Source organism: Salarias fasciatus, chromosome 10 (assembly GCF_902148845.1).
Source record: "Salarias fasciatus chromosome 10, fSalaFa1.1, whole genome shotgun sequence".
In the NCBI taxonomy this organism is placed as follows: domain Eukaryota; kingdom Metazoa; phylum Chordata; class Actinopteri; order Blenniiformes; family Blenniidae; genus Salarias; species Salarias fasciatus.
Window position 1 is genome coordinate 16,229,866 of NC_043754.1, and position 26,724 is coordinate 16,256,589.

General features: G+C 48.5%; 2 protein-coding genes across 8 annotated transcripts in view; one reads left to right on the forward strand and one right to left on the reverse strand.

The window, feature by feature from the left end:
* The window catches only part of fryb (furry homolog b (Drosophila)), a 49,481-nt gene extending 25,689 nt beyond the window's left edge, over positions 1-23,792 (forward strand). For 2 of the 7 annotated variants that reach the window (XM_030101760.1, XM_030101756.1), the window contains exons 9-67: positions 36-128; positions 388-486; positions 1,917-2,018; positions 2,443-2,546; positions 2,804-2,912; positions 3,333-3,419; positions 3,871-4,042; positions 4,132-4,264; positions 4,383-4,490; positions 4,649-4,775; positions 4,903-5,016; positions 5,184-5,348; positions 5,506-5,592; positions 5,699-5,958; positions 6,064-6,253; positions 6,748-6,872; positions 7,587-7,644; positions 8,059-8,150; positions 8,246-8,418; positions 8,578-8,738; positions 9,157-9,267; positions 9,357-9,511; positions 9,617-9,716; positions 9,800-9,971; positions 10,364-10,614; positions 10,707-10,853; positions 10,931-11,099; positions 11,197-11,287; positions 11,453-11,526; positions 12,329-12,479; positions 13,071-13,174; positions 13,815-13,906; positions 14,074-14,167; positions 14,285-14,504; positions 14,661-14,812; positions 14,913-15,100; positions 15,187-15,281; positions 15,365-15,563; positions 15,649-15,870; positions 15,978-16,176; positions 16,306-16,403; positions 16,591-16,761; positions 16,934-17,074; positions 17,146-17,331; positions 17,570-17,734; positions 17,879-17,953; positions 18,067-18,237; positions 18,441-18,449; positions 18,797-18,991; positions 19,132-19,266; positions 19,358-19,572; positions 19,886-20,090; positions 20,216-20,365; positions 20,471-20,569; positions 20,671-20,754; positions 21,076-21,093; positions 21,266-21,376; positions 21,553-21,788; positions 21,904-23,792. In XM_030101760.1, coding sequence (XP_029957620.1) covers positions 36-128; positions 388-486; positions 1,917-2,018; positions 2,443-2,546; positions 2,804-2,912; positions 3,333-3,419; positions 3,871-4,042; positions 4,132-4,264; positions 4,383-4,490; positions 4,649-4,775; positions 4,903-5,016; positions 5,184-5,348; positions 5,506-5,592; positions 5,699-5,958; positions 6,064-6,253; positions 6,748-6,872; positions 7,587-7,644; positions 8,059-8,150; positions 8,246-8,418; positions 8,578-8,738; positions 9,157-9,267; positions 9,357-9,511; positions 9,617-9,716; positions 9,800-9,971; positions 10,364-10,614; positions 10,707-10,853; positions 10,931-11,099; positions 11,197-11,287; positions 11,453-11,526; positions 12,329-12,479; positions 13,071-13,174; positions 13,815-13,906; positions 14,074-14,167; positions 14,285-14,504; positions 14,661-14,812; positions 14,913-15,100; positions 15,187-15,281; positions 15,365-15,563; positions 15,649-15,870; positions 15,978-16,176; positions 16,306-16,403; positions 16,591-16,761; positions 16,934-17,074; positions 17,146-17,331; positions 17,570-17,734; positions 17,879-17,953; positions 18,067-18,237; positions 18,441-18,449; positions 18,797-18,991; positions 19,132-19,266; positions 19,358-19,572; positions 19,886-20,090; positions 20,216-20,365; positions 20,471-20,569; positions 20,671-20,754; positions 21,076-21,093; positions 21,266-21,376; positions 21,553-21,788; positions 21,904-22,162 — 8,268 coding nt within the window. In that variant the 3' untranslated portion in view covers positions 22,163-23,792. The remainder of the gene's footprint in view (positions 1-35; positions 129-387; positions 487-1,916; positions 2,019-2,442; positions 2,547-2,803; positions 2,913-3,332; positions 3,420-3,870; positions 4,043-4,131; positions 4,265-4,382; positions 4,491-4,648; positions 4,776-4,902; positions 5,017-5,183; positions 5,349-5,505; positions 5,593-5,698; positions 5,959-6,063; positions 6,254-6,747; positions 6,873-7,586; positions 7,645-8,058; positions 8,151-8,245; positions 8,419-8,577; positions 8,739-9,156; positions 9,268-9,356; positions 9,512-9,616; positions 9,717-9,799; positions 9,972-10,363; positions 10,615-10,706; positions 10,854-10,930; positions 11,100-11,196; positions 11,288-11,452; positions 11,527-12,328; positions 12,480-13,070; positions 13,175-13,814; positions 13,907-14,073; positions 14,168-14,284; positions 14,505-14,660; positions 14,813-14,912; positions 15,101-15,186; positions 15,282-15,364; positions 15,564-15,648; positions 15,871-15,977; positions 16,177-16,305; positions 16,404-16,590; positions 16,762-16,933; positions 17,075-17,145; positions 17,332-17,569; positions 17,735-17,878; positions 17,954-18,066; positions 18,238-18,440; positions 18,450-18,796; positions 18,992-19,131; positions 19,267-19,357; positions 19,573-19,885; positions 20,091-20,215; positions 20,366-20,470; positions 20,570-20,670; positions 20,755-21,075; positions 21,094-21,265; positions 21,377-21,552; positions 21,789-21,903) is intronic. The other 5 variants (XM_030101758.1, XM_030101761.1, XM_030101759.1 and 2 more) reach the window with 4 other exon arrangements.
* A 1,486-nt stretch (positions 23,793-25,278) lies between these two features.
* Positions 25,279-26,609, reverse strand: zar1l (zygote arrest 1-like). The gene is made up of 4 exons (XM_030101361.1): positions 26,034-26,609; positions 25,728-25,820; positions 25,583-25,657; positions 25,279-25,511 (listed from the first exon to the last, which is right to left on the reverse strand). Exons 1-4 carry the CDS (start codon positions 26,607-26,609, stop codon positions 25,368-25,370), a joined length of 888 nt encoding a protein of 295 aa, XP_029957221.1. The 3' UTR covers positions 25,279-25,367.
* Between the last annotated feature and the right edge of the window lie 115 nt (positions 26,610-26,724).

Here is a 26,724-nt window from a genome sequence, read left to right on the forward strand (position 1 = left end):
ATTCTGACTCAAGTTGTCTTTCTTTGTGTTTGCAGGAGTGTGCACAGTACTTTCTGGAAGTGAAGGATAAAGACATTAAGCACTCATTAGCCGGACTCTTTGTGGAAATACTTGTTCCTGTAGCTGCTGTAAGTGCATTAACGTTTACTGCTTGAAGGAAAGCAAATCCACATTAAAGCCAGAGTCAGATTAAGAGAACTTCAGGCTTTTGGAAAAGTTTGTCGTGTTCGCACAATACCAAGTGTTGAATATGAAGTTTTCCAGATGTTTTAGTGCATTAAATGGGAGTACACTACAGGAATGTTTTTTTTTAAGTACTTTAATTCAAAATGTAATCAACTGGAAGTTTCTGCATAATCGACGCCTGTCTGTTTCGTCCCTCCTCAGACTGTGAAGAACGAGGTGAACGTGCCATGTCTGCGAAACTTCGTGGAGAGTTTGTACGACACCACGCTGGACCTGTCCTCGAGGAAGAAGCACTCTCTGGTGAGTCTCTCTCTCTCTCTCTCTCTCCACTCTTTTTCATTACTGGTCATCTGTCTTCATTTCCTCTCCATTACCTGCTTTTGGTGAGAGCACTTACTGTAACTCTGGAGCACGTGGGCTTTTATCTTAGCAATGGGAGGCAGACAGAGCAGCAGTAAACAGGGTAGATTTTGAAGAGGTGCCAGATGGGTAATATTTGCCCACAGCATGGCAGCGGGCCAGGGGGATCAGCACATCAGCTGCAGTACATCGTCTTTATTAAAACAGTGCTCACCCAAACTAGCTTGCAATAAAACTCTTTCTACTTAATTTTCAGGATTGGTAAGAAACGTCTCTTTGGGCAGTTCTCATGTAGATCTATTAATGGCGAGGGTGAAACGCAGACAGCGTCTAGGCATTTTCACCTAAAAATAAAACAGACAAAAGACAAGTTTTTCATACTTGCGGTGTCATAGTTTTTTCCAACATGATCCTCCGCCTAAGTGAGGTATTCCATCGCCATTTGATGGACACGTTTGATAAGAGAACACGTCGTGCGGCTGCTGTGTTACATTACTGCCGCCCGCTGTAGATGTGCTATTTGTGATATGTCCTGGTGGCGGACGCCCGTGTCCTCAGGCCTGCAGACACGCCACCCCGCCGGTATGCACGCCGCCTCCGACGGATTCCCCAAATACTCCCAAGCCACCCGTGTAGCCGTGACTCAACAACGCCCCTTCAAACACAAAAGCTCATGCTCACTTTTCCCCAAAAGCCAGGCGCGATACCCAGCGATAACCTGCGATGTCGGAGAGAGCACAATGGTCAGATATGACGGGAATGACTGTCATGTGGCGCATTTCCATAATTGTTATTCTTCGACATTTCTGAGTCCCTGAGTGAGAGGCTGATAACAAAGTACTGACAGTTAAATGACGCACCTCTCAAAGGGGGCATTTTCTGAACCATTCATGACCAGAGTGTACCTGGAGTCACGCTGATTATTAGCGAAGGATTTGCTGTGAAAGAATGAACTGCATGCATGCTTACATCATGTTTAGAGTGCGAACTGAAAAGTCACTGTCCCGTGCATTAGCGTCATTAGAAGTTCTTCTGCTTTTATTGATTTGAATTCACAAAAAGAAAAAGGGAAATTATTAAAAGGGGAGGTGATGAAAGCAGGATTCATGTGCATGAGCTTTAATTTTCACCACGAACCTGCTCACAGTCAGCTTTTATTTTAGTTTGAGAGTTTGTAAATTTGATTTTAAACTTGAAATTAAATAGGATTTGATTTTGTGAAAGCCGTAAAGTGATGGGATTGCATAGCTAATGGATTGAAGCAGTGAGAAATGGGAAGATCCTTCCAATTCCTCGTCGGTAATCGTGTTGTGGCACTGGTCCTGTTTCTGACGCAGCTGTCTCCCTTCTGACCTCTCTCCCCACGCCAGGCTCTGTATCCTCTGGTGACCTGCCTGCTGTGCGTCAGTCAGAAGCAGTTCTTCCTCAGCCGCTGGCACATTTTCCTCAACAACTGCCTCTCAAATCTCAAGGTCAGCTTTTGCCACTAAATCACAAATAGTTCTTGCGGTATTTGTTGGTGTCACATTCAGTGTTTCAGCGTTTACACCTGAGTTCAAACGACGTGTCAACGAACGCTTCACCGCATTCACTGAACAATAAGCTTTACTTTATAAAGTTATGCAACAGCACCACATAAACCCACTTCAGCTCTCAAAAGTGATCAGTCAGTATGTGTCGCTTGGAGGGAAATACTGCACGTTCAGAGCTGTGATTGATGTGGGCTCCTGAGTGCCTGAACAAACTGCGAGTCCGGGAACTCCTCCAGCGCTTCCTGTTCAGCAAACGCAGTCAGGCTGAGAAGATATGTTTAGAAATGTATGTGGAAAATTTGAGTAAAATGTATTTGTTGAAATGTTATTAATTTTTGTGTTTTTAACATGTATATAAATACAGAATAAGGACCCCAAAATGGCACGAGTGGCTCTGGAGTCGCTGTACCGCCTGCTCTGGGTCTACATGATCCGGATCAAGTGCGAGAGCAACACTGGCACGCAAAGGTAGCAGTCGCTCCCTCACACTGACACGATGGGTGTGTGTGTGTGTGTGAAGGACAAACACTTCATGGAATGAGGCTACTCTCTATTTAATATTTTTGGGGAATTTGATTTTGCAGAAATGTACTCCCAAAATGTCCCTTTTCTTGATTTAATTACCATTGCAATGTTTATGACTTTTGATGATTTTTAACAGTTATTAGTCATCAGCTGATTTCAGCCGTGCCGAGGCTTTAATCTTTCATCTCTTCGTCCCTCAGCCGCCTAACCTCCATCACCTCCACGCTGTTCCCCAAAGGGAGTCGCAGCGTCGTGCCCAGAGACATGCCCCTCAATATATTTGTGAAAATTATCCAGTTCATTGCTCAGGTATGTATAACAAACTTAGACTTCTTGCGTATAGGCTGGTAATCCATTTCGGTCACAGCATCAGATGAATAAAACGTTGTTTGTTGTGTTTTGCTGACATAGTTGTCCAAACTGGCCACAAGGTAAACAGTGCTGTCAAATAGATTCTAGTTCTGAATGTAGGCCATGAGATATTTTTAACATTTCACCAGAATCCATTATGGAAATTGATTGGATTTTATTTGGTGGCTGTGTTACAGCCTGCGGTTTTGAACCTCCCTGCTGTACTATAATATTAAACTGCTGTCATTTACCAACAGCTTCAGAGAACTTGCAAGTGCGTGTTGATGGCATTAAGATCTCTTGCGCAGACCGACCTGCTGCCTCAGACCACACCGACTCTGACATCCCGTAATACCAGTATGTCTGTCCTCTGTTCAGGAGAGGCTGGATTTCGCCATGAAGGAGATCATATTTGACCTGTTGAGCGTCGGGAAGCCCGCCAAGGCCTTCAGCCTCAACCCAGAGGTAAAGTGAGCAGACACAGGCATTCAGTCATGTGCACTCGGCTGCACACGGATTCACGGTGTACCTCCTCCGGCCATGTTACAGGAATGAGCATTCCAACTGTTATTTGTAGTCTGCCAAGAAGGTAAAGAAACAGCTGAACGAGACCGACCAGGAAGGAAGATTCACTTTATTAGAACGAGGAAAGAGATGCTCTTTCACTGTCAGTTTGATTGCACATAATTAAAGCATTGAGATCATGAGCCTATATAAATTATTAGATAGAACAATATTTTGATGTAGGATCAGTCAATCAAGAAGCAACTTAAGTAAAATCTTAACTATATTGATTAGATAATAGTAGTTTAGTGTATTGGTTCACTTCTACCTGAGAAGATTGCGGTGTACCCTGCTTTTAGCATAGTCAGTGTTTACTTTTATTTCCTCAATTTTTTTGTTTGTCTTCTTGCAGCGTATGAACATCGGTCTGCGGGCCTTCCTGGTGATCGCAGACGCTCTGCAACAGAAGGACGGCGAGCCCCCTATGCCGAACACCGGAGCCACCCTGCCATCCGGAAACTCTCTGAAGAAGAAGAAAACGTATCTCAGCAAGACTCTGACCGAGGAGGAAGCTAAGCTAATCGGTCCGTGTGTGTCTCTACAGGCTCTCGGGTAGCTGCTTTATGAATAACATCTCAGATGCTCACGCATCCACTGTTTGTGCTCTCCACAGGCATGTCCTTGTATTACTCCCAGGTGCGCAAAGCTCTGGATAACATCCTGAGACACTTGGATAAAGAGGTGGGGCGGTGCATGATGCTCACCAGCGCCCAGATGCTCAACAAAGAGCCAGAAGACATGATCACGTACGTAACTACAACGTGCATCAATTCAGCATATTTTTCAAACATGGCCATTTTTATTTATTTATTATCTTTGATGAAGCTGAGGTGAGAAAACCAAGTGTGAAATATTCTTTCGTAGAGGCGAAAGGAAGCCTAAAATCGACCTGTTCAGGACGTGTGTGGCTGCCATTCCTCGAATCCTTCCTGATGGGATGTCCAAACCGGAGCTCATTGATCTGCTGTCACGGTGAGTTTCAGTTCAGCACATTTTGAGGTCAGCTGGACCAAAATCCAGCTGAAGACCATTCGCTCTGTAGCTATATGACATTAAAAAGGTTGTTTGTTGTTTATGTTCCTGTGTGAAACCTTGTTAATTATTTGTTCATAATTCTGATGCTTTCTCAGGCTAACAGTGCACATGGACGACGAGCTCCGTCTCATTTCCCAGAACTCCCTGCAGAGCCTGCTGCTCGATTTTTCAGACTGGAGAGAAGACGTGTTGTTTGGTTACACACATTTCCTTTTACGTGAGGTATGCATGAGCAATGTTCCTTTATTGAAGATATTAAATTGAGATTAAACGCATTTTGTTTCAGAAAATAACTGATATATTTAAATCCCCAGCCCACCTAGAAATGCCTCTTGCTTAACCCTTGCAGGTCCAAGACACCCATCAGGGTTTGCAAGATGCATCTGTGAAGCTGCTTCTCCAGCTGCTCACACAGTGGCGATTAGCTCTGCAGCTCCAGGGGAAGATGCGCGGCGGAGTTGAGGTTTGTACAGTGCGATTGAACCTACGAATGGTAGATCATGTTTTTCTCATACAACTCTGATGATGATGATATACTTTTAGAAAGTAATGTATATTATTATCGAGACTTGCTTTGCTACATGGCTTTGCTCCTAATCCATCTTGGTTATCGTCTCCCGTCTCCATCAGGCCAGCCCCCGGCTGCCAGAGCGGAGCCCTCATTGCTCAGTCCTCCATGCGGTGGAGGGCCTCGCTCTGCTGCTCCTCTGCTCGTGTCAGATCAGCACCAGGAAGCTGGCAGTCGGCGTGTTGCGGGAAATACGCTGCCTCTTCACAGCTCTGGGACACGCAGAGGTACAGAATGCAAAACAGACAGGCCAAAAGGAAAAACACATCCAACTGGCACGGTGGAAGCAGAGCGTCTGTGAATATACATGCAGACTGTGGATTTCCTCACATTGTACAATGCTGGTGTTAAAATAGCTCATGCTATAAATGTCTCGCCCTGCAGGATGATGACAAACCCATGATAGAGGTCATGGACCAGCTGAGCCCAGCTGTAATGGACAGTTTTGTCCATGTGGCTGTTTCTGACTCAGTAAGTCTGCTTGTGGCTACAGCATACTGAAAGAGTATTCTGGTGTTTACCAGATCATGTTTCCTGCATTGTGTCATTATTCTCCTCCTTCTCGCCCCTCTACAAGTCCACCTTGCCGCTCAACCACCACGTGGATCTGCAGTGGCTGGTGGAGTGGACGGCGCGGCTGGTGAGCAGCTCGTACGACGTGAAGAGCCCCAGTCACGTCTGGATCTTCGCCCAGTGCATGAGGGACCCGTGGGTGCTCTGTCTGCACATCTTCTTGCGCCAAGAGCACCTGCCCAAACACTGCCCCATCGCCCTGGGGTACGCCTGGCCCTACGTCTTCACTCGACTGCAGCTGCTGCTGCCACTGGTCGACCCCAAGTAAGAGCGAATTTAATACCCCAGAAATTGTGCATAAGAAAGACGATGTCTGGGTTTCATTCATTAAAACATGGGGTTTTTTTTTTTTCTCCTGTTTGTCTGCAGCAGTCCAGTGAATGCTAAGAAGACCAGCACGGCAGGTTCCAGCGACAGCTACATCTCACTGTGGCGCAACTACTTGATCCTGTGCTTGGGCGTAGCGAAGCCGAGCATCATGTCACCGGGGCACCTCAGAGCTTCTACACCCGAGATCACCGCCACCACACCGGATGGAAGCGTCACCTACGACAACAAGGTGTGTGTCTGTGTGTGTGTGTGTGTGCGCACTTGAAGGAGCATCTCAATTATTTATGAGCGTGTTCATTTTCACATCTGAAAGTGGCACAAAAAGTCAAACAGTTGTTTCATCCTTGAGCAGTCTATTTTTATTGAATTCATCAATAATTTCCACATGAAGTTCCAAAGAATAAGTACTTTACATAATTTCTTTCAACCAAGGTTGATGTTTCCTCATCTTGTTTATTGAGCTGCTAAATTTAGTTTGTTTCTGTGGCTCTGAGAAAAGCCACAAATCTTGTCATTGCAGATGCTTTCATCTCTTTAAAATTACATTTTTGCCTGAAAACAAATTGAATCCTTTACGCCAGCCTTATTTATTTGTGTTCAAACTGTGATGTGTGGGTTGATTGAATTATTTTGGCATTTGTGAAAATGCGATGTGTTTGGGTCAGTCTAAGGTTATTAATGTTATTTCTTAATCAATATGTGTGCGCGCGTGTGTGTTTGTAGGTGATAGGCACTCCCTCCGTGGCCTGGCTTTTGAAACAGCTGGTTCCTCTGATGAGAGCCGAGAGTCTGGAGATCACAGAGTCTCTCGTTCTTGGATTTGGCTGCACAAACGCTCTGGTATTCAGGTACTGGAACACAAAGACACACAGTAAAACACATAACTTAGATTGGGCATGTCTTAGATACTGAATAATTTATTTCAAAAAATGCATTTATGATTTGCCACACAGGACTGTTGGAGACTTGATTGCATTCTGTTGTTTCTTTGTGCCATTCGACTGTCTTGGGAGTGAACTTTTGCTTTGATTTGAGGAAAAAGTCCCGTTTTAAAGATCCGTCTTCGTCTGGTACAGAAGAAAGTTGTGTTTCTATAGTTTTTTTTTATGCTGACTTCATAGTTACGGTACTCATTCCCATCTGTCTGGACATTGTCGTCATTACTGCGGCGGGCTGCATGCCTTTCTGACATTCAGCGAAGAAAAAATATGTGTCACTGATGCAGAACAGGAATTCTGAGAGGGACTTGGCTGTATCGCGTTTTCCCAAGGACAGAGGCTCTTTTGTGAAAGAGAGGTATTTCATTTTAAGGAAGATAAGCTATTTTTAACCGTTGGATGTTTTCTGAAAAAGCAGCTCATTGTTATTAGAGAGATTAAGGTCTTCTCAGACAAATTTGTCTGTCACGGCTGTGTTTGAGGATTAGCGGTTCCAGGGCATGTGACAATCGGGCTGCGAAAGATGGATGGTGTATACACACAGTTCTGCGTTCAGTCTCATTTATCAACGCAACAGTGAGGTAATCGACTGATCTGCCTCCTTTTGATCATCTTTGTTCTCAGGGAGCTGGTTGAAGAACTCCACCCGCTGATGAAGGAAGCTCTGGAGCGCAGGCCCGAGGTAACACACACACACACACACACACACACACACACACACACACACACTGCAGACACACAAGAACACAGAGCGCTCACAAACAGGATTAGATAAACTATTCATCCCTGATGGGAAATATGAAAGCACACGATGATATATTACAATCTGTTTTCATGGATGATGGATGATGCTGGAGTAGAAGTGTATCTAAAGTTAAATGCTGCATCATAGCCATTAGAGATGTCTTCCACTGGTCAGTAATTTATTATTCATGACAAAGAGCTCATGCATTATTTGCAGTGTTCTGTAAAATAACTCAAAACTCAGAATATTTTTACCTATAAACAACCTAGATATGTTTTAATTTGCGTAGTTTTTGTTGCGTCCCTTCCATAATTGTCACCGTTTTGAGTGCCGTCCTGTTTGTGCTCTCAGAATAAGAAGCGTCGAGAGAGACGCGATCTTCTCAGGCTGCAGCTGCTCAGGATCTTTGAGCTGCTGGCGAATGCCGGAGTTATCAGCGACAGGTAGTGTTCACGCACATCACTGTTTTTACACTGAGTCTCATGGTCTTTTGGCTTCCTTTGATGACCCAAGTCTCATTTCTCCTTCCTCTGTGCAGCACCAATGGAGCTCTGGAGCGCGACTCTCTGGCTCTGGGAGCCTTGTTCCTTGAATACGTAGATCTAACTCGGATGCTTCTGGAGGCCGAGAACGAGAAGGAGCTGGACATCCTGAAAGACATCAGAGCCCATTTCAGTGGGATGGTGGCCAATCTCATCCAGTGTGTTCCTGGTAAGTTTTATTACTCCTATATGATGTTCTAGTGTCCCATAACACATAGAAATGTAAAAGCCCTCTAAGGACATATGCTAAATAGGCATTTCAGCGATTTGATTGCCTCATTTTTACTCTCTGGTTTCTCTTTCCCTCCTACACACTTTGTTTTCATAGTCCACCACAGACGCTTCCTCTTCCCCCAGCAGTCTCTGAGGCATCATCTCTTCATCCTCTTCAGCCAGTGGGCGGGACCCTTCAGTGTTATGTTCACTCCTCTCGATCGTTACAGCGATCGCAACCACCAGATCACCCGCTACCAGTACTGCGCTCTCAAGGTGAGCTAGCCTAATGTCCCCGAACTGTCTGAGAGGAGAACGCTCTTCAGCCGCTGCCCTCCTCGATCATTTAATCCAGATGACCTTCACCACAGAGCACAGCATTGAATTTCTGGTAACACTTTACTTGAAGCCCCTCTTTATAACACATTATAAGTAGTTATAAACACTAATACATGATCACAATGCTTTATAACTCACTATACAGCAGTATACAGCATAGGATTAAGGTTAGGGTTAGGGTTAGGGTTAGGTCCTGGCATTGTGATCATCTATGAATGTTTATAACTATAGCTACACATGTTATAATGGCATTATAATGCTTTATGAATGTACTTATAATGTGTTATGCAGGGGGGCTTCAAGTAAAGTGTTACCGAATTTCTAATATGTCTTCCTTTTATCCGCCGTCTCCCAGGCCATGTCGGCAGTTCTATGTTGTGGTCCAGTTTTCGACAACGTGGGTCTTTCCACTGACGGCTATCTCTACAAATGGCTCGACAACATCTTGGCCTGTCATGACCTACGGGTAGGTCAACTGATTTTTAAACCAAACCTCAGTTTCCTTTCTGTGCAGTTTTCAGGCAAGTCTTGCTTGATGCCATGTTTTCCCATTAGGTCCATCGTCTGGGGTGTGAAGTGGTCATCCTCCTCTTGGAGCTGAACCCAGACCAGAGCAATCTTTTTAACTGGGCCGTGGACCGCTGCTTCACCGGGTCTTACCAGCTGGCGTCCGGCTGCTTCAAGGCCATCGCCACAGTGTGCGGCAACAGGTAGGAGTCACGTGTTGGTCTTAATCGAGTAACTCAGATTTACATAATTGTGTAGATGTGGCAGATTATGGGCAGCTATACCATACTTCTTTCTTTGCTTGTCAGGAATTACCCATGTGACCTTGTGACGTTGCTCAATTTGGTGCTGTTCAAAGCGTCAGACACCAGCAGGGAAATATATGAAATCTCCATGCAGCTAATGCAGGTACGTAGCAGACGGAGCTCCCGGATCACGTAGTTATCGATTGCTCAAAACAAACATGACATCTAAGTATTTCCCGTCGGCAGGTGCTGGAGTCGAAGCTGTGCGCGTACTCGAAGCGGATGGTGGAGCAGAAGCCCGGCAACATTTTGTACGGGACGCACGGCCCGCTGCCTCCTCTCTACAGCGTCAACCTTTCTCAGCTCTCCATCCAGCTGGCCAGCATGTACCCAGAGCTCACTCTGCCTCTTTTCTCAGGTGACACGCTTTCTGCTGCGTTTAATGCCAAATTACAACGGAAGTCATTCAAACTAACTCAAAGCTACCCCATCAAATTAATTCTTTGGATCATTGTTCTTCCTAACTGCTTGGTCAAAGCAGACTTGGACTGTAGATGTCAAATTAAGGAAGCAGAGATGCTTGTTTTTGACAACACTTTACTTTAGTAGCTATTATAAAAGCTAAAATAGGCTAGAAGCAGTCTGAAGGCTCTCATCTCTCACATTCAGAATCACTAATAGGCCATCATCCCCCCTGAGGCGGATGTAAAATATGTCATTGAATGTCTTTAAAAAATGATCAGCTTTCTTTTGCTGCACTTTAAAAATCAATTCCCTCGTCATTTATTTTTTTTCCTCTCCTCCACCCAGAGGTGAGCCAACGCTTTCCAACCACCCACCCCAACGGCAGGCAGATCATGCTGTCCTACCTGCTGCCTTGGCTCAGTAACATCGAGCTGGTGGACACGGGGCTGCTCCCCCCCGCCTCCAGTCCCTGCACGCCGGAGGAAGAGTCCCGCGGCCAGGCGCAGGGAATGTCTCCCAGCCTGAGAGGCAGCGGCTGGGGCTCGCTGCAGGCAACCTCGCTGGTGCTCAACAACCTCATGTTCATGACCGCCAAGGTTGGGAGGCCACGCTTTTCTCTTTAAATCCACACTGCTCCCGCGTTTCTACCGCAGGCGTATAACCGCGTGTTTTTCCTGATGTTTATCAGTACGGAGATGAAGTTCCCGGACCAGAGATCGAGAATGCCTGGAATGCTTTGGTGTCCAACGAGAGGTGGAGCAACAACCTGCGGATCACCCTGCAGTTCCTCATCAGCCTGTGCGGAGTCAGCAGCGATACCACGCTGCTGCCTTATGTAAGCCTCATTCCGACAGACAGATCAAGTGGAAGTAATTACAAATAGTTTTTATTGATAAATAAATTCTGTTTTAGATAAAGAAGGTGGTGATCTACCTGTGCCGTAACAACACCATCCAGACGATGGAGGAGCTCATTTTCGAGCTGCAGCAGACCGACCCAGTCAACCCCGTGGTTCTGCACTGCGATAATCCTCCTTTCTATCGCTTTGCTGCCAGCAACAAAGCCTCCACGTCCCAGACAGGTGAGAGACCTCGTGTCTGTCACGTACGCTTTTAATGCGACAGACGACCAGCCGTTCCGTGTGACTGAAATGTGTGTGTGAAATGTCTCATATGCAGGCACCACTTCGAGCAGCAACACCGTGGTGGCCGGTCAGGACAACCTGCCAGACACGGATGAGAACAAGTTGGTCAGAGAGAGTGACGAGCGGTAAGCGTTAATTCATTTCCATACGAAGACAGCTGCCTCTCAAAAGGACTGTCAGGTTGATCATATCGGTCAGACATTAGACACACTAGTCGGCACGAATATGAACTTGAGTCGAGGAATAAATGGAAAATTAATTTCACTTTATGTTTCGTGCACTTGACACAGCCGGGCCAGAGCGCACAACAGACTGGAGTCCCGGTACAGTAACAGCTCCGGAGGCTCCTACGAGGATGAGAAAAGTACGTGGTTCTGGGTTTTGTTTTGTTTGTTTGCTTGTTTGTTTTGTCTTTTTTTTTTTTTGAGTTCATGAGAATGAGTGTACAAACCAAACTGGCTGGACTTGTACAATATGTACGGTTCTCACAAACAGCTACACACACACACACACACACACACACACACTGCTGAGGGGTTCCCACAGCCGTCTGTTATTTGAAGAAGCCTCAAGGACACAGATTTTTCTCTTCTGTTTGAGAAGTTTGCCGCTGTTACTTAAGACTTTCATGCTAATTTTCACAAATCTTCTCCAAACATTTTCCTCTTGTGTGTGTGTATGTGTGTGTATAAATCAATGTCATTCATTACAGTCTGTATTTCACTGAAAGGGACAGGAGTCTCCTCCTCTCATCTTCCAAACCAGAATATCTCGTTTTCAAGCAACAACATTAAGCATCCTTTCATTCAGCTCCTGATCATTTGGAGTAAATCAGCAACTGAAATGTAACAAAATTCAAAGCTGTGGTTTCATCGGTGTGTTCTGTCAGGGAGTGTGTTACCAGTCTCCTTCGTGATCACAGCGATGTGAAGTGAATGACTTTATAATGCAAAAAAGTGATTTATTTCAACATATCATGACATGATCAGATAATGTGAGATGTGTTTTTAACGGCTTCATTGTGAAGTCGTTAAATCTAAATCAACAACTATGTGAACCATTTTGATTGAGTGTGAAGCCAGAATGTAGGTTTACCTTTCTGAACTGTCAGTTTGTGTATTTGTAAATCCTCTGATTATTATTATTATTATTATTTATTTCTTCAGCTGATCCTCTCCCGCCTTATGCTGGGTGGTTATTGGGAGTTTTGGAGACCAACCGTCCTCAGCCGTTACCCATGCCCGTCAACGGAGGCTGCTGGGCGCCGCTGGTCGACTACCTACCAGAAACCATCACGCCGAGAGGCCCGCTGCACCGGTAAACACCAGCAGATCAGCTCGGGTGCGCACACCACAGACCAGGCGCGCTCGCGGTTGGAACAGGGATCGTCTCATCAGCAAAGTCAGCAGAGCGACTTTCACACAGACTTGTCACACCTCCTCACAGATGGTCTGATAAAACAGCGCCGCAGAATGAAACCCGGCCAGCCCGCTCTGTTTCTGCTATGCCGAGAATGAATATTAGAACGGATGTCGCCTCTTTATCTTCCGTGTCTCCCTCTTCGCCTCAGAAAACCATTAGTTAAGATAAAGAGGCATGTCTGCCTGTCATGTTGGATTCATACTCGGTGCGCACATCACAGAACAGACCGTTGTAATTATGGGGCCCTGTGGAGGTAAATTCAGGGTACTGGGAGCAGCGTCACACATATTACTGAAAATTGTCAAAAATGACTTCTTTATGAGCTTGTGGAGTCGTTCTTAAATGATATCAAGATCAGTTGTCGCCCCCCTCTCTGTTGAAGAATAAGACAAACAGCCCCAGCAGTAGAATCTCAGTGGTTACAGTCTCTACATGTGTTGACTTTACTGTCCTGTCATGACCCCTGCGTGTCTTCTGGCTGCCCAGGTGCAACATCGCTGTGATTTTTATGACTGAAATGGTGGTGGACCACAGCGTGAGAGAGGACTGGGCTCTGCACCTGCCGCTGCTCCTCCACGCTCTCTTCTTAGGTAGGTGCACTTCTATCCGCCTGTTCTCGGAAGGGATTAAAAAGAGTTCCACTGAAACCAGTTGTTCGGCGGCCTTTTTAAAGTCACGAATGAACTTAGTGAGGCATTTTCTGTGATGCCCATTAAGCTCTCTGTGTGCACAGACGTGCATCTCAGGGCAGACGATCTCCTTGTATCAACGCGGGACACATTCCTGCTCTGTCAGCTGTGTAGAAAAAATGTTATTCACTCTGCATATTCAGCATACTAACCCCAGTTCAGACGACCGACTATCATCTCATCTTTGTTACCGCGCGAGCGCTATTGTTCCCTGAAGTTTTTCACTGGCTGCGTTTTTGGCAGAAATGTTTTATTCACAGTGACATACAAGCCAAACATTAAAAAAAAAAACATTAGTCAATCATCAGGCAGGAGTTTTTACTGCAACCAGTGAAGTAAAACTAACCGTAGCAGAAGTAGGCAACAGTTGTGCACTGACAGTTGTCAGCAGAGTAACTGGATGTGAAAATATGTCAACACTTTTTATTCAATTTGATCATCTTGACTCAAATCAGTCTTTGTCTTCATACCTCAGTGCGGTCCGCTTTTCATGCACTCTCCTTCACGACTTATGGTGTAACTTGATTGTTTGATTTGCCAGGTCTGGACCACTACAGACCAGAAGTGTATGAGCACAGCAAGCGTCTCCTGCTGCACCTCCTCATTGCCCTCTCCTGCAACAACAACTTCCAGGTCTCCATCAAATCCTGATACTTGTTATCATTACATCGGTTTCATATTAACCATTCATAATGTACACAATGAGGTGGAACGTTATGTTTATGAACACACTCATATACTTATTTCTAAATTTCCAGCCAAAGCTCATCAGTCAAATGTTCATTTTTTTGTGATTTCAGGTAATCGCTTCAGTTCTGATGCTGACCAGAGAGATCAGCGACAACAAGACCCTCACCATTAAGTCCAGCTACCACACAGAGTACCAGCAGTCACGTAAGCAAAAAACAGCTGGCATTTGTTCATCCTGTGACAACAAACTGGTGTTTCAAACCATCAAGGACAAAGCATTTATACTACCTCAATCTGAACTCTGCCATCTTGTTCCTTTAGATGCCCCTGATTTTCTGCGTGAGTGGCAGGCGTCCCCTGTGGTGGACTCTGGGCTCAGCTCCACCTCCAACTCGTCCTCCGCCAGTCTGGGCGGCGGCAGCACTGCGGGCAGTGTTGGGAATCTGCCCCTCGTCACGCCCGACGACCTGGAGGACCTGGAAGACACGCCGAACGAGACGGACGAAAAGACCAACAAGCTCATTGAATTCCTCTCCACCAGGTACACACAGCCCCGGCGACCCCTCTGCGTTTGAGCGTACGGATATTTTCTATGTGTGCTTGTGAAAATTCCACTGCGGTGCCCGCCGTGTACGCCGTGAACGCATTTAAGTCCTTCTGTAACCCGTGTGTGGTGCTACTGGTGGTGGGTATACAGTGCCTGGAGTACTGTGTTGTTGTTGCTCAGAGCGTTTGGGCCACTTTGGGTTCACGAGGACATCACTCCAAAGAATCCCACCTCCAAGAGCACAGAGCAGCTCAGCAACTTCCTGCGCCACGTCATCTCTGTGTTCAAGGAATCCAAATCAGGTGAGGAAAAGCAGCGGCTTGAATTCCTTAAATAAATGTAGGAAGCAGTTTTCTTCTTAAATGCAGTTCTGCTTTGTTGATGGAGCGTTTTTGTGTGCAGACTTCCACCTGGAGCAGCAGCTGAGCGACGTGGCCCTGCAGACGGCTCTGTGCAGCTCTTCGCGACACTACGCCGGGCGCTCCTTTCAGATCTTTAGAGCCCTCAAGCAGCCGATCAACAACCACGCCGTGTCGGACCTGGTCTCCCGCCTCGTCGAGGTTGTTGGAGAACACGGAGATGAGGTGCAGGTGAGAAGGAGAATGTTTGAAACAGACACCATGAATTGAATGTATTCCAGGTTTTGTTTGCATGATGCTAAAATTGTGTATTTCAGGGTTATGTGATGGAGGTGCTGCTGACGCTGGAGTCGGTGGTGGTCAATCTGGCCGAATGTCTGAAAAACAGCGACCTCATGGCCGCTCTCACCCGGTAAACCTTCAGACTTTTTCACATTTTGAGCCAAGCAGTAATGCACCAAAGAGAAAAATATCTTTACCTTTTTTGTCGGGCAGGACGTCCTCACCGGACTTTGTGACGAGCGACAAACTGATGAACAGGAAGAGCACGGGTCAGCTGAACTTCCCGGGCCCGGGCTTCGTCGGTCTGTCGTCACAGCGCCATCAGCGCTCCTACTCCGTCCCCAAGAAGTTTGGGGAGTGCGGCAACCAGCTGAGCGATCCACCTCGCAGTGCGACCCTGGATCGCATTCAGGCAAGAAATTACGATTTGTTTTGAAGGGCTTCTCTGTTAAGAACCGGACGTGTCGCTCATTATACGCTTATTTCCAACCCCACAGGCTTGCAACAGTCACGGTCTCGCCCGCACGGGAAGAACCCCGGGCTCCTGCACGTCGTCCACCAATCGCATCGACCCCAGCGCTCTGTCCGACCCCGCTCACGTTTCCCACCCCTCGTCTATCCTGGCCACCGTCTTCTGGGTGGCGGTGTCGCTCATGGAGTCAGACTTCGAGTTTGAATATCAGATGTCGCTCCGCCTTGTGCACAAGCTGCTGTCAAAGGTATCCATCCATCTCCTGCACCGCTTTATTCAGTCTGGGGTCGTGCGGGGTCAGATGCCATTGATCATTCAGCTTCAGTTAACTTGAAAAACCTTATTTCTTCCCAGGTCCCCTTGGACAGGGCGGAGAACCGTGAGCGCCTGGAGAAGCTGCAGGCTCAGCTGAGGTGGAGCGGCTTCTCCGGGATACAGCAGCTCTTGTTGAAGGGGTTCACCTCGCAGGCGACCTCTGACCTCACCCTGCAGCTGTTCTGCCAGCTCACGCCCGTCTCCCGAGTGCCGGTCGTCGACAGCTCACAGTCCATCGGTAAGATCGCTGCCAGTTCCATTCTGCTGCACTTCAGATGCTTCAGATCGGGGTTTTTGCCTCTGACGAAGCCTGTATCTTTCTTTGTACCAGTTCAAGCTAAAGTCTGACCTTTCCTTTGCGGCGCAGGTTTCCCTCTGAACGTGTTGTGTCTGCTGCCTCACCTCGTGCAGCACTTCGGCCACCCAACGCAGTTCTGTAAAGAGAGCGCCGAGAGGATCGCACAGGTACTTTGCATCGCTTCAGCAAACGCTTTTCAAGTTGGTCTTTTTGCTTTACTTCTCTAGCTAATGAAATGTCTGCATGTTTTCAGGAGTAAGTAATAAAATTGTAAAACATGCAAAATATCCTGCAGCTCTGATGTTCCATTCATCCGCCTCTTTCTCCCTGGTTCTGCGTCTTTCCCTCTTCCAGGTGTGTTTGGTGGAGAAGAACACAAAGCTGTCCCATCTGGCCCACGTGATGACGCTCTACAAGACGCGTTCCTACACGCGGGACCCCTTCTCCTGGGTCAGCGTGGTTTGCCGCTACCTCCACGAGGCTTTCTCCGACATTACCCTCAACATGGTCACCTACATGGCTGAGGTGAGACCCTATAAACAGTTCATCATTGACATTATGACATTTTATTTCTTATTCAAGCTGTAAATATATGTTCTGTATTAGCACTGATTGTTCTAGCAGAGTGCTACAGACGATGGTTAAATGGAACTTTTGCACTGCATACTATAATAAGTTCATGTCTGTCTCCCCTCAGCTGCTGGATAAGGGCCTTCCCAGTATGCAACAGTCTCTTCTCCAGATCATCTACTGCCTGCTCAGCCACATGGACCTGACGGCTGTTCAAGTCAAACAATTCAACGCAGACGTCATGAAGACCATCGAGAAGTTTGTTCAGGTAGGCAGACTCAATTTATTCATTGTATGACGTGACTCTTCCTCTTATACGCCGTCTTTCTGTCTTCATAGACGATACACTGGAAGGACGCTTTGAACATCCTGAAGCTGGTGGTCTCTCGCTCCGCCAGCCTCGTTCACCCGGTCTACGGCCACTCGCAGGGCGACCTCTCTAACCTCGAGGTCAGCAGAGTGTGGGACGGCTCGTCCAAGGCCCTTCCTGGGAAAACACTGGATTTCACTTTTGACATCTCAGAGGTAAGAAAGAAATAGTTTTGTTTCGCTTTTTAAATGTGGATACCGTTCTCTCACAGGTAGATTTCACAGCCTTTTTTAGCAGGCAGGGTGCGGCTGGAAGCGTTGCTGTGTTATTATCTTAAGTGAATGAGCGATTCCATGCATATTTCTGTCTGTCTCTTCCTTTCAACTTGTATTTAACACTCAAACCATCCGATGATGGATCCCACCGTTTATGTTTTGTTTTGTTATTTTCCAGACTCCCGTGATCGGACGTCGGTTTGATGAGCTTCAGGGCTCTGGAGGTCGAGAGGGGAAGGCCAGAGCCATGGCAGTAACCCGCAGCACCTCCTCCACCTCTTCTGGGTCCAATTCCAACACCATCCTGGTGCCTGTCAGCTGGAGGCGACCGCAGTCATCTCAGGTAGCGTTTCGCCCCATCACCATCCGGCTCTGTGTTCCAGAAAACTGTTTACATGTGATTACATGTGATTAAAAAACAGGACAGCAGATTCTGTGTACTGCCTTCTTGTTAAAACGTTTGTCTTCTTCTTTTAATCGAACACAGAAAAGAACCAGAGAGAAGCTGGTCAATGTTTTATCTCTTTGTGGACAAGAAGTCGGGCTCACCAAGAACCCATCGGTAAGCATTTCGAATCACAGCTACAAAAACGGCAAGTCACGAAAAGGTTTTGGGGAGGAGTTTATTATCCTGTGCCTCCACATATTAAACTCCACACGGTTCCCTGTCTGCAGGTGATCTTCTCGTCATGCGGCGACCTGGACATGATGGAGGTGCGTGAGAGCGGCGTGTCGTCCGAGGAGGGCGGCACCAGGGAGGACACTCTCGACGACACCGCCAGCGAGCAGCAGTTCAGGGTTTTCCGAGACTTTGACTTCCTGGACGTGGAGCTGGAGGACGGAGAGGTGAAACGTTTAATTCCACACCGCGTTTCACCGGCTGGATTTGCAGCGTAGTCAAATGTCTGACTGTCTCTTTATCTTTTAAGGAATTTCAGTGTTTCTTTATGTCTGTCTTTAACATCGGTTTATTTGAGACGTGTTACTGTCCTTCCTCGTCCCTCTCTCTGTCTAACTCTGTGTCTCTCTCTCTCCCCCTCGCTGCCTAGGAGCTCCAGGTAAGGTTTCTCACACGTTACATCTGTCTTCATCAGCGCTGTGGTGTTGCCGGCTCCCTTGTTTCACACTAAAAAAAAAAAGAACAAAAGCAATTTGGACTGCGCTTCGTTTTGCTCTCACAGCTTGGTTGCAGAGCTAAGTGGTTCTTGGAAGTCTTTTGGGGGAAAAGATGATCATATTGGATCTAAACAGTCCTGCCAGCATATTTCCGTGCCATGAAATAATGGTTCACTTTGCATCTTGTGCTTGTTACTAAAGCAGCTTTCCATATCCTTTGAACTGCCGATGAACCGCTGCTCTTGCTGCCCTTTTCTTCCAATGCATATGCGCGTGTGTTTCTATCCAGGGTGAGACGGTCGATAACTTTAATTGGGGCGTGCGGCGACGATCCCTGGACAGCACGGAGCTGGGCGACCTGCTGGAGGAGAGCCAGCACTCGGGCAGCACTCCCAGTCTGGGACACGAGGACCCTCACGACTCAGACGAGTCCTCAGAGGAGGAGGAGTCGTCCACCAGCCAGAGCCTGTCTCACTCCCAACTGGTGCGTAGCCGTCACCGCCGGATCAATACAGCGTTAACGTCCTGCTGGAGCCTGAAAGCTCGTCGCCGTCGCAGTGACACGGTTTAAATTTGTCACTCGATCAAAATAATTGATGTTCCTGGTTTGGCGTTCTGTTACAGACCAACCCTTCTCCGTCAGAGGAAACCAATCACACTGATTCGCTGTCCACTTCTTATGACACGTCCGCCGACCCCCAGTCCTTCACCGCCACCACGCCGGGGCAGGGGCCGCTCCACGAGCACAGCATCCTACACGTGAGGAGCGATCCATATTTCCAAGCCTCCCTGCAATTTGACTGGACGCGCTCATTTTTGTCGGTGTCACGCTCTGCCTCTGCCTCCTCAGGGGAGGGTGTGCGGCGAGGACGAGGACACCCAGGCTCACGACGACGAGCTGTCGCTGAGCGCCAACGAGCTCCCCCCCGGCTCGGACTGCGGCGAGAGCTTCACGCTGGAGCTGCCGGGTCAGCCGCAGGACCAGCTGCTCGAGCTGGAGCGCAGACTCAACCCGGACTACTGCCAGCCGCCGCTGGACTTTCTGGACCCCAACTGCCTGCCCAGGTGAGCGCGGCGTTCGGGACGCAGAGAAATGGTGTTGCACATTCTGAAGCCTGGAATGTTTTTTTAGGTCATTAAAAATATTTTGGTTTTTTCATTATTGTTGAACCAAAGTTATTGAAACATTTTCCCAGAACAGAAAAGACGATATTGTTCCACTCATAATGTCATAACTCAGTATTTTCATCATGAGTCAGTTGTTTTTTTTTCTCTCTTTTTCGACATGAATTGTTTACTTTTTTCATTAATCAGCTGAAAAGAGTCATTTTTTTAACCTTTTTGTTTGTTTGTTTGTATTTCATTTTCATTGCTGCAGCTTACGTGATGATGTAGATGATTTGGAAGATCTTGGATTTCCTCCTCCCCCTTCTCCTTTTTTCTCCGCCATCTTGGCGGCTTTCCAGCCGACCGTGTGTGACGATGCGGAGGAGGCGTGGAGATGTCACATCAACCAGCTTGTGATGGACTCCGACGGATCGTGTGCCGTCTACACTTTCCAAGTCTTCTCATCTCTCTTTAAGGTAAACGATATGAGCCAGTTCTCTGTTTTCAGCTTGTGTTTTAGTGCTGGTGTTCTTTTGTCTTACTGGAATGTTGCACGCGCATTAGAACACAGTGGCTTATCAAATAAACTGTTCTTTTCCAGAACATTCAGGGAAAATTCTGCACCTTGACGACTGATGTTGCCACGTACCTTGGTGAGGGATTAAGAGGCATTGGATCCAAGTTCCTCAGGTCCTCACAGATGCTCACCACATGCTCCGACTGTCCGACAATCTACATTGACGCGGACACTGTGAGTACTGCTTGTACACGCTCCACTGGCTCAGCACCAATCGCAGTCGAACTCTTCCGTCAGACATTTTTCCTCTGGCTTTAATCTTCTCATCGCTGCTTTCAGATCATGTCTTACGGTCTTCTGGAGAAGATGAAGTTCAGCGCACTGGAGCTGCAGGAGTACCTGGACACCTACAACACTAAAGAGGAAGCTGCTGTCTCGGTAACTCAACCTACGCACTGTTTGTTCACGTGTGTGATTTTTTTTTTTTGTTGTTTAAAAAAGTACTCAACCCTTTCAAATCTTTCGCTTTCCTCCTTCAGTGGCTGAGAAACTGTAAAGACACATTTCCCAGGTGCCCCGGCGACAGTGTGGTTACCTGCCAGCCTGGAGACTCAGAGGAGAAGGTACAGATGGCTCATTAATACGAGTTTTGACATGTAGATGTCTGAGGTTTAGCAGCAGTCTTGCTCAGTAACTCAATCTTGGCCTCATATTTTGCTCTCTGTGCTCCCGTGCAAACACTAAAGCACTCGCTGCCTCGGCATGTCTGCACTGTGTTTCTGTTCTTCCCTGCTAATTTTTCCAGGCAATTATAAGCAACACCTGTTTACACTGTTGTCTAATTCTTGCCAGCCTGACTCTAAATGCGGTGCATGTGTTTTGATTGATGCTTTGTCTTCCTCTCGCCTCACTCTGACGCCCTAACATGCTCTCTCGCTGTCTAGCAAATGGAGTCTCTTGCAGTAAGTTCTCTTACACGTTTCTGCCGTACATTTCTCTCAAACTGCTCCATATAATTGATTCCAGTAGTTGTTGTAGTGTGTGAGTGTAGTCCTCTGTATGTGTGGCTGTGTTATGCCTTTTCCTCCTCTACTGATGAATCTGACCCCTCTTTTATTCTCTAATGTCCTCCAGCAACTGGAGCTTTGTCAGAGGCTCTACAAGCTGCACTTTCAGCTCCTCCTACTGTTCCAGTCCTACTGCTCGCTCATTGGTCAGGTTCACGCCATCAGCTCCGTGCCTGAGGTGAGACACAGGGTGGCATTATGGAGTAGTGTGTATCTTTGGTCATTTAAACATGACATCGGGTAGAAATTCCACCTTGTAGCATCCAGCTGTGTTCCTTTCCCTTTATGTTTGTTTTCAAGTTAGTCACACTCTAAGCTCATGCGGACTGTTCCTGCCCCTCCCCTCCTCTGCAGCTGCTCAACATGTCTCGGGAGCTCACGGGTCTGAGGACCAGCCTGCAGGCGGCAGAGGCGGCTGTAGCCAGCGACCTGGAGCACAAACACTTCGCCCACACGCACGCCCACGCCACCCAAGTGGCGGCCATGGTCGTGCCCAACTTCTCGTCCTCCGAGGCCGCCGTGCAGGCCATACTGGAGTGCCTTAAGAACCACGAGTTCACCAAAGCTGTGCGCTACATCCAGGAGTGCAGGTCAGTCTGAATATTAAGGTTTTAGGTATCTTCTTGTGTCTTATGAGCAAAACAAAAACGATGTGTTGCACCTTCTCAGTCTAACCTGCCTGCCTTTTACTTGTCACGTGTTCAGGAGGCAGTGGCCCAGTGGTGTGTTCGGGGGCAGCTCAGAAAGCGAGGTCCAGACGCTGCTCAACATCTACTTCCGCCACCAGACCCTGGGCCAGACGGGCACCATCGCCCTGGTGGGCTCCCGCCAGGACCTCAGCCTGATCTGCTCCAAGCTGCTGGAGCTCAACGGGGAGATCCGCGACATGATCCGCCGCGCCCAGGGGTACCGGGTCGTCACGACCTACCTCCCCGACTCCAGCGCCTCCGGGACCAGCCTCTGACAGGAGCTCAGGAGCCCCCCTCCCCCTCCCTCCCCGCCTCCGCCTCCCACGTCCCTGCAGCCGCTGACTCTCCCGAAAGCCGGGCCGCTCCTCCCGCCGGCCGCACGGGCGGAGGAGGCCCGGCACCCGCACACCTGGCCGCTGCCTCCGCCGGTGTGCCTGCTGCCCCGCCTGCACGGCTCCAGACACCCCCCCGCAGCCCGTCCCGTCCCACGCTAGAACCACAAGCGCACCAAGACCATGACTGGAACCGCTCCCCGCACTCCTCGTCCTCATCTGCTGTCAACGCCGACGCCTCCTGGCTGGATTTTCCCAAACCTCCGGACCTGTTCTCGCTGCTCAGCTGCTCCGGCGCTGCAGGCCCAGCTGATTCTACCCAAGAGCCAAAGAGAGGGCACCTCAATGAGTACAGGAGTGTCTGTCATCCTTTCAAAGGACACATGTCTCACATTTCACCGCAGTCACAGTCACACCGGGACAGACGGCGTCCGTCCCACAGTCTCCCCACCGTGGCCTCCGAGCCCACGTTGCTCACACACGCCTGCGCCAACGCATCGCCCGCCCCCCCTCACGGCTCTCATCTCCCTCACTTCCCCCGCTCACCCTACAAGCACTCGTCCTCAGATTCAGACCGGGATTGGGGCGAGGTCTTAACTCGCGGTCCCTCCCGGTCTTCGTCTCTCCTACCCCCTCCCCCGCCTCCCCCTCCCTGCCCGGCCGGCCCCGGAGAGGCTGCGGCGTGGGGCTGCTGCTGCTCCCTCGGCGGCGCCGCGGCGCCCCTGTCCCGCTACCTGGGGAAGGTGGGGCAGGCCGCCTTGCCCCTATTGAAAGTAGGGGGGCTCCTGAATGCTGAACCGTCGGATGTTCAGACTTGAGACTTTAAAAGACGACCTAACGAGGTCAAACCTGCGTCAACCCAAATGCCTGAAAGCAGCTAATCCCGACTGGCCCTCAGATCGCTGCGTCTGAGGAAGAGTCGACGAGTTTAAAGTACATAGAGATGTTGTAAGATAAGGAAACCTCTCTCTAGGATCTGTCTCTCAACCCACTGGATTCTACAGACTGTCTGCTGATAGAGAAGACCTGATGTGATTATATCGAGCGCCATCTTTGCTTCACATGTTGTAAACGTGACGCGCTGCGCGGTAAAAGTCCTGCTTGATGGTCGTCATTCGGCATGGGATCCGCTCTGCGCCAGAGGAGCCCTGAAGGTTTCCACGCCCACGTTTGTAACTGACTTGCCAGAGGAACCGGACTGACTCGTGCCGCCTCCGTCGAGAAGGATGCGTTCGTCATTCGCATCAACAGAGACGGTGAGGAATCTCCCTGTGACATTACGTAGCATCACTGGAAGACTTTCCTCTATTGCACTAAATGGAGTTTTAGTATTAGTTTTTTTGTAATGTTGTAGGGGGAAAAAAAAGGGGGATTAAGCGACTGTTTTCTTACTGTGAGAGAAAAAGGCTGTCACTTTCACCGAGAAGGAAATGCCAAATGCTGGAGTAATCTTTTTTTTTTCCTCCCGTTTTTGTCTACTGTTCTGAGAAACTGTGCAATGCATGACCCAGATGAATGCTTTCTACTGTACACGAGCGTCCCTCTTCGCCTCCCAGACGTCTGCGCACTGACTGCGACCGCCGGCCGACAGAGCGGGCGCAGGATAACGCTGCCCCCCCCCTCCCCCCGCCCCGTTTGCGTGCCGCGTCGGCGAACCGGCTCGTCCTCTGACTGCTGTTGTAAACATTGGTGGGCTGATCATGCCGTTATCTGTGCGTGGCGTGCACTAGCCGTAGCATCATTAGTGAGCGTACACACTGTAATCCTCACTGTCCTACACTGTCGTGTCCACATGCCTGTAGGACGGTGCATGTACACACTCGAATATTTTGTCTCGTCTCTATGCTGTTGATAGTTTTTTTTTTGTCACACGACCATAGCGGCGTATGTGTGCGTGTGGTTTGTCGTAGCGCTACACTTAAGGGAAATGCTGACATTCAGCACTCGCCGTCGATGTTCAAAACGAAACCTTGTGCTACTACTGAAGTCCAACGCTTCCCGCCACGAGCCTCCTCGGCTTCTCCCTCTAGCTGCCACTCGCTGTACAAAATGTCTTTTTTTTTTTTCCTATTTATATGTGATCGGCCACAAGTCCACACTCATTTGATGTAGGTTTTATATCGATGTTTGTTCCCTCGAGTCAAACTGCCATGCATGCATCTTTTGTGTACTGTAGGGAGTGTTTGAAATATTTATTAACAAAAATCATATTTTATCTGAAAGATATGTTTGTATGAGGTACAAAAGGGAGCTTCAAGCTCATGCGGGTGGGTGTGCGTGGTTTTTTTTTTTCCTTGTGTGTGGGGGAACGCGTGTTTGCATGCCAAATGAGAAGTTGCACATTTTTAAAGCTTTTTAGATGAAGACAGTAGTTTCTTTTTTTTCCACCATGTAAATACTTTTACAGCCTTTGTGAAGTTGTTTTGAGTTGAAGCTCTGTACAATTTGGTGTCAAAAGTAAAGACATATCAAAATGATTACTTGTACTGTCCTGACATTCTCAACCTGAGGACTACATTTCTTCTTCCATGTTTGTCTCAGTAGCTGGGTTTCTAATTGCTCTGCTCGAGTTTACATTTTTCTTTCAGCTATGGACCACAAAGACTAGAATTTCTTCCTTTTTGGTTCACATTTCGGCCGACGTGTACTTGAATTTGATTTATAGCGTGCTGCGGCTCACTTGCTGGAGCAGCTCGTCTTTCTGAACCCAGTATCCGATGGTGTGTGAGAATCTTGAGTGACAGCCGTCACTGTACATGTGTGAAACACACTTGGACTGCTCAAGCAGTAAAAAAATATGCTCGCATGTCGGTGACATAATGCCATGTTTCTGTATGACTGAAAACACCTGCATGAACTCAGACAAGTTTAAAGACATCAGAGCTGAAGTTCAGATCAAACTCAACCAGCTGGTGTTTTCAAGACAAATCAGGAATCTCAGCTTTAAGTGCAATTTACATTTCATACACTTTATTTTCATGGTAGGCTGAAGGATCAATGAAGGAAAACAGCAAGTTACAAAAGGTGCCACAAACCACCAAGACAGAGCTTCAGATTCTTGTCAGAGAATAAGCGACTCTTTAATGTGCATTGTACATTTGAGGTGTACACCAATGTGGTGTTTCGCAAAAAACAAAAATAAGCCCGCTCAGACGATGTATTTGAAGCTGTAGGTGGCGTCGCAGGACAGCCTCATCCCTCTGCAGCGGCAGCACAGGTCCTGGCGGTGAGGCCGGTTCATGTTGATGTGCCTCTGCTTCTTGTCGCAGTCGCAAGAGGTCTGAGAGCAGCCCTGAAACCAGAACCACCTCAGCTGCCGGGACGCCTCTGGACCTTGCTGGATGATCGAGACGTTTCCTTTACCTTGCAGAGAATGGACTCCACCTTGTAGGGGTTGAAGCCTTCCTGACACTTCCTGCAGAGCTGCTTGTAGTACACCTGGTGGGGGATAAAAAACAACTCTTCATATGAGCAGACCAGCTGAACGTGCAGGTGAACCAACTCTTACCTTGTTGGTTCCAGAGATGCACCAGACATAGGCACTCTCCCATCGGATGTTGCACTTCTTACAGTGGAAAAAGCCGTACCTCTGCTCCAGGAACTGAAAGCAGAGGGAACTGTCCCATCTTACATTTGACTGAATTATAGATAATGTTTCAAACACCGTTGGAATTGGATTTATTGGAATTCAAAGAATAAACCCAGTTATTTTATAATTGATCGTTTCTATATTGAGGGGACAACTGTCAAATTAACAAATTATAAGGTTTCGCGAAAACTACTGAGTGTGCAGTGTTGACAGCAGGAGTTGAACCTGGAAGTTGGCGCTCTTTGGGGGACGTTGGGCGGAGGTCTTCGGCTCCTCCACCGCCTCCTCTCCGCCCTGCTCCCCCTCCGCCTCCGCCTCCGCTCCCTCCTCGGCCTCCTGCTCCTCCGCCGCCTCCTCCTCCTCCTCCTCCTCCTCCTCCTCACTCCCGCTGTCGTCCCCAAGCTTCAGGCACAGCCTGCGATCGAACACCGGGGAGTAGATGGACACGGGCCTCCGGAAGCGGAGGCCGCTCAGCGGCGGCGTGGCGCAGCGCTCCCTCCCGTCCGGGCTCCGGGGGGGCGTCTTGGAGGGGGCGAGGTGGTCGTCGAAGAAGAGCGTTTTGGGCCCCAGGGAGCACTGCACGATCTTATCCACCTTGGCGTTGACCTGCACGCCGCAGTCCCTGGTGCTGGCCCGGTGGGGGGGCGGCAGCGCGGGGCTGACCTGGGACAGGATGGCCTTGCACAGCTCCAGGTAGTTGAAGCCGTGCGGGACCACGAAGCGGCCCTCGCGTTTCTCCCAGCTGCCGCCAGACGGCGGCGGGTAGCGGGTTTTGTAAGGTGGGAACAAGAATCCCTCCATCCTCCATCCGTGAAACCAGTCGCCCGAATCCCGACTCCGGGATTTATAGACGGTGCCGCGGCTGATTGCTTCATTGGGATCAGGGGTGTTCAGGGCCGGACTGACCTCACGAGAG